At 52.9% G+C, this 6,000-nt stretch overlaps 1 protein-coding gene across 1 annotated transcript in view; it reads left to right on the top strand.

The window, feature by feature from the left end:
- ITGA1 (integrin subunit alpha 1) overlaps positions 1–6,000 on the top strand; it is a 125,043-nt gene that overhangs the window by 80,594 nt on the left and 38,449 nt on the right. The window contains exon 11 of the mRNA XM_080681835.1: positions 583–727. Within this exon, the coding sequence (XP_080537961.1) occupies positions 583–727 (145 nt within the window). The remainder of the gene's footprint in view (positions 1–582; positions 728–6,000) is intronic.

Here is a 6,000-nt window from a genome sequence, read left to right on the forward strand (position 1 = left end):
TTCCGCCCCAAACCAACACCCAGCATCTCGCGCCCCCCCCCCCCCCCCGCCCCCCGGTGACATTTCTCATGCACAGGGAAGGCACTCACAGCTCCCCTGGGAAACGTGTTCCCCGCGCCGCTCACTGCACGGCACTGTCGCTGGGAGTCCGTTACGTGAGCTGCCCCGTGCATCGTCATGCATCTGGCTGTGTGAAACGCTGCGTTTAGAATAGTTGCTAATGCTGTGGGCCCGGGCGTTTTCTCAGTGTTAAGATACTCAGGGGTTCTGCTAGGATTCCACGTTCAAGGCCGAGGGTTCTTGGCACCGAGAACACAGCGTTAGAAATGACGTCGTTGGTAGTTGATGCAGGAGAAGGCGGCGCGGCCCCTGGCCAGCAGGCTGGCATCCCCATGTGCAGTTGTGCCATAGAACCAACCTGGGCCCGTCCCTTACCCCGAGGACGGGGAAGGTGCTCCCGGCATCCGGCCAGTCCCCGTGAGGGCTACGGGGTCGGTGTGTGGGACGCCCGTGGAAGGCGCCCATCGCACTGTTGACCTGCGTGTCTTGCCCTCGTTAACCGTCCATCTCTCCGGATGGCAGGACTGGGTCATGCTCGGAGCTGTGGGCGCCTATGACTGGAACGGGACGGTCGTCATGCAGAAGGGCAATCAGATCGTCATCCCCCGAAACACCACCTTCAACGTGGAGTCTTCCAAAAAGAATGAGCCCCTGGCCTCCTACTTGGGTAAGCTGGGGTGCCGTTAGTGGAATGTGACAGATTTTAGTTGTGTTTCTATGTCTTATTCTGAGCATTGTTTGCTGATGTTTCTATGGGCCCACGGACAGCTATGCAGAGGTCACCTCCAAGGGTCACTGTTTTACGGGGCCTCTGGGAGTTCCCAGCCTCTGAGCAGCCTTCGCCAGAACACGGAATGTGGAAGGCATGCTTCCTCGGAGGGCTGGCCATGCAGGGATGGTTCAGACCGATGTGACTTTCCGAGGTCTCCCTGTGTCTGCTACTCTCTTTAACCTCACGAGGACCTTGGGACCTGGTGTACCGGAAATGAGGCAAGAAAAAGGAACCTTGACCCAGCTGATAGCCCAAAGATCGGACTCCTATTTTATTATATTGTGAGAAAACCGTTTGCTCCTTTAGCCAATTTTTTAAAAAAATGTTCTTACAGCTTTTTAGAGAGAGAGAGAGGAAGGAAGAGGGAGAGAGAGATAGAAACATCGATGAGAGAGAATCATCGATCAGATGCCTCCTGCACGACCCCTCCTGGGGACCCGGCCCCGCAACCTGGCATGTGCCCTCTTTGGGGATCAAACCAGTGGCCTCTTGGTTCATGGGTCGATACTCAACCACTGAGCCACACTGACTGCGTTAGCCAATTTCTAAGTGTTTATTATTGTTGACTATTCATAGTCTCTTAAGTATCTTCTATCCTTAGTTTCTCAATGGGTCCTAATTTTGGAAAAGAAACTTTTCATTTGTTTGGTCATACAGCTGCTTCTTTAACAGCTCTATTCGATAAGAGGAATATGGAACTTAAACCCAGTGAAGTAGCATCCGCTCATTTTCCAAAGGCTTGTCTGGAATGAGGAGGAGTGCGTCTGGTATCACCTTACCCTAGATCAATACCAGGCAGGGGCTGTCCAGGGGGCATCTGGGAACTCTACTATCATCTCGCTGATCTCTGTCAACAGTTGGAAGGGCCTGGGATGAGAAGGGCCCCCGAGGTATGGTTTCCCAGCTCCTACGCACTCAACAAATATTTTGGAAGTCCTCTTTCGCCCGAGGCTTGCTTCCTGGGGCTGGGCTGCTGAGTAAAGAACACAGATGCCGTATGGGGCTCATAGGTTAGCACGTTAGCATTCCTTCCTGCGATCTGTCTGGCCTGGAGGCAGTCTGTCTCTCTCCCAGTTTCCTCCCATTTTAGGGAGAGGGTAGCAGAGTATTCCCTGGTAGACCTGTGCATCTCCTTTCAGGCACATACGGAAGCTGTAGAGGCAAGGAAACTTAAAAAAGAATAACAGGCCTGAGGCCTTTAGATAAATAAGAATATATAATGGTAGTGTTCACGTAAGAAACATTCAAGCCTGTCTAGAATTTTTTTTTAAATATATTTTATTGATTTTCCACAGAGAGGAAGGGAGAGGGACAGAGAGTCAGAAACACTGATGAGAGAGAGAAACATCGATCAGCTGCCTCCTGCACACCCTCCACTGGGGATGTGCCCACAACCAAAGCACATGCCCTTGACCGGAATCAAACCCGGGGCCCTTCAGTCCACAGGCTGACGCTCTATCCACTGAGCCAAACCGGCCAGGGCCTTGTTTAGAATTTTTGTGAGTTTATTTGAGCAAACGGTCGACAATTGCCAGGAAGCAGAATCTCAACATACTGAGATAATGCTCTGGAGAATGATTTTTCACCTATTTTTATAAATTACCATCCAAGGAGGAGACGTAAGTGGGTTACACGAAATCCGTTGGTGATAGATGAGGGCGGTGGGAGAAAGCAAAGGGGGTGGGGGGGGGGACCTCTGGGATTGGATAAAAAGTAAAACGATAGACACATAACCCCTTTACTTAAGTGGGTACAGGATAGGTAACCGTCAACAATTAACAGGATCACAATAACAATGAGGGAGTTTGTGGTCTCTGCCCTGTGCCCTGACCCACTGGGGGGTCCAGGAAAAGGGAAGTTACCCTGACATTCCAAAGGTGTGTTGTCATAGATGCAGAAAGACAATAGGCTGAGTGAAGAACAAAGTTGATCTTTGACAGGGAAGATCCGGGCCGAGGACATGACTCCCCACCATAGACTGCTTTTTAATTTAAAAAGCTTAATTTCAGACCATCCTCTGTGGTCACTGTAGGTCTCTGAATTTGCAAGGCCGCCACGCAGGCCTCCGCTGAGTTAGTCAGGTCCAGCCGTGGGCAAACTACGGCCCGCGGGCCGGATCCGGCTGTTCTATCTGGTTCTCTTGCTCTCCCCTCCGCTCCTTTACTTTGAATTTATATTAGTTCACACAAACACTCCATCCATGCTTTTGTTCTGGCCCTCCGGTCCAGTTTAAGAACCCATTGTGGCCCTCGAGTCAAAAAGTTTGCCCACCCCTGGGTTAGCCTGTGGCCCCTGTTTGTCCACCGTAAGCAGCAGATAAAATGTGAGCGTTCAAACCCCTTGCGACACGTTGAAATGCATGGATGAAGGTCTAGTCTATTTCTCATTCAAGTCCCGTTACATTCTGACCTCTCAGAGGGCAGCTACAACAGTCAGGCATTGCTCTAAGTCTCGTGCATCAGAAAAGAAAATGCCAGCCGAAACCGGTTTGGCTCAGTGGATAGAGCGTCGGCCTGCGGACTGAAAGGTCCCGGGTTCGATTCCGGTCAAGGGCATGTACCTTGGTTGCTGGCACATCCCCAGTGGGAGGTGTGCAGGAGGCAGCTGATCGATGTTTCTCTCTCATCGATGTTTCTAGCTCTCTATCCCTCTCCCTTCCTCCCTGTGAAATATCAATAAAATATAAAAAAAAAAAGAAAAAAAAAAAGAAAAGAAAAGAAAGTGCCAAACGAAGAGATGTCGGTAGCAGATTATCCAGAGCAGGGGTCCTCAAACTACGGCCCGCGGGCCACAGGCGGCCCACCGAGGACATGTATCCGGCCCGCCGGGTGCCGCTGCCTGTCCTGCTTAGCAGCCGACGCGTCCCGGGCCCGCAGTGCGCATAGGAATTTGTTCATAGTTTTTTTTTAAACTATAGTCCGGCCCTCCCACAGTCTGAGGGACAGGGAACTGGCCCCCTGTTTAAAAAGTTTGAGGACCCCTGATCCAGAGGATCCAGATCTGGAAACAACCCCCTTCTACCTGCCCCCCTCCCCCTCAGGCCCCCAAGAACGTGAAGAAAGGACTGTTAGAAAAGAAAGTGGACACCTGCACATCTTTTTAACTCTGGAGGATTGGGATGTAAAATGAGGGAGTTGGGCTGAAAATGCATGCTGAGCGTTAGCGTTAAAGGAGGCCTCAGAGAGCAGCTGGTCAACGCTGGCTTTCCGGATTAAGAAACGGAAGAAAAGGGAAATCACGTCACAGCGGCCTGTGGCCATCGGAGCTAGAACGGAGGTCTCTGGGTTCCTGCTCCAGGGCTCACCTCCCTCGGCCACAGCGCCTCACTCTGGTGGGCCCAGGGGCACAGTGAGTCCCTGCGGGGTGCCATCCCTGACCTACACATAGAGGAACCCGGATAAGCAAGGTGGGTCCATGCCTCCGGATGACGCTGCGTTTTGGGGTGAGAGGCAGGCAGGCGTGGTTGGTGCGTACCCTGTGCTGCCGGAGGACGGCCGGAGCTCGGATGAGGTGGCTTCTGCAGGTCCTTCAGATCCCAGGTCCTACGGGACTGTTCTATGGGAACGCTTCACCATCGATTAATACATACAAGATTTCCTTCCGAACAGAGAAGCACCAGAAGGGGATCAGAGGAGGAAAAGAGCTTTTCTTCCCTCTGAAGTAGTACTCTCAATCGGAAATGTGGCTTTCAAAACGTGTCCTCGCCTGGCTTACAAATCAGGACGAGTTTGAGCAAATGGCTACAGTCCGTGTGGATTGCGAGCTGTCCAGGGGTGGGCAAACTTTTGGACTCGAGGGCCACAATGGGTTCTTAAACTGGACCGGAGGGCCGGAACAAAAGCATGGATGGAGTGTTTGTGTGAACTAGTATAAATTCAAAGTAAAGGAGCGGAGGGGAGAGCAAGAGAACCGGATAGAACAGCTGGATCCGGCCTGCGGGCCGTAGGTTGCCCACGGCTGTTTAGACCATAGAAACCCTTACTCAGGAAGAAAGAGGTAAAGACTCTATAAACATCCATCCTGAGCAGCAGCGAGGAGAACCGAGGAGTATGCGTGGCCCTGGAGCTGCTGAATGTCGCTCAGGGGGTGGCCAGGGCCCGTCTGGCTGTGACCCAGTAACGAACCGCCTGAGGCCCAGCAGGTGGGTCTGATGGTGAGAATACAGTCAGGAGCCTCACCCGCCTCCGCCTCCTCCGCCCAGCTTGCTGATTGCTGATGTGGCGGCAGACAGAGTCCCAGCAAAGGGAGGATGGGAGGCAAATGCATGAGATCAAGGCAGAGCCCACCTGCTTGCCGTTCCCCCACCTGGTGCGAGCGCGCCCCCGAGGGGGTAGGAGAGCTGGGGCGGGACTGAGTCTCTAGAAACCGCAGGCAGGGCTGGGCCATCCCCTTCCTTCCTCTTTGAGGTTGTGCTTTTCTTCTCAAAGCCATGCTAGGCGCCCGTGTTTATCAGCACGTCCCTTTCATGAAGTCGGCCTCCCGGGGCTCCGTTTCCCTCCTGCTGCATTGTCATTGGCACCCCAGCCGCACCCCGGCCGCTGCCTGCTGGTCCCGGGGCCGGGGAGGGCCCCGCCGGTGCTTTGGGTTACCAAGTGCGCATCTCAGAGCCGATGAACCGAGTCATCGCACACGCCAAGCCTCCTCCTTGCCAGCCCCCTTTTTTTCAAATTGATTTTTTTTATTGACTAAGGTATTACATATGTGTCCATAGCCCCCCTTGCCTCCCCACCCCACTCCCGTACACGCCCTCACCCCCCTGCTGTCTCTGCCCATTGGTTAGGCTTAAATGCATGCATACAAGTCTTGTGGTTGATCTCTCCCCCTTCCCCCCACCCTCCCCTGCCAGCCCACTTTTTAAAGTTTCTTTTATTAGTTTGCATTTCGCATTATGACGATTACAAAAAAAAAAAAAAATCAGTGTGTACCAGAGGCCCTCCTGGCTCCCCCCACCCCCCCCCCCCTCGCAACATTTCCTAGCAGAGCGACCGGGCACAAAACAGCCTGTTCCCACATTCCTCCTCGCCGTTTTATTTATGCACGAACATGACCCGCAGGTTCTGTTCTCAAGCAGTCTTCTAGCTCGTAACACAGACATAGGACACCTGACATGTTTGCAAAAGAACCGTCTACGCCGTGTCATAATTCTTAAAAGCTCAAAGGCAGAGGAA

This window comes from Plecotus auritus (assembly GCF_963455305.1).
Source record: "Plecotus auritus genome assembly, chromosome: 7".
In the NCBI taxonomy this organism is placed as follows: Eukaryota; Metazoa; Chordata; class Mammalia; order Chiroptera; family Vespertilionidae; genus Plecotus; species Plecotus auritus.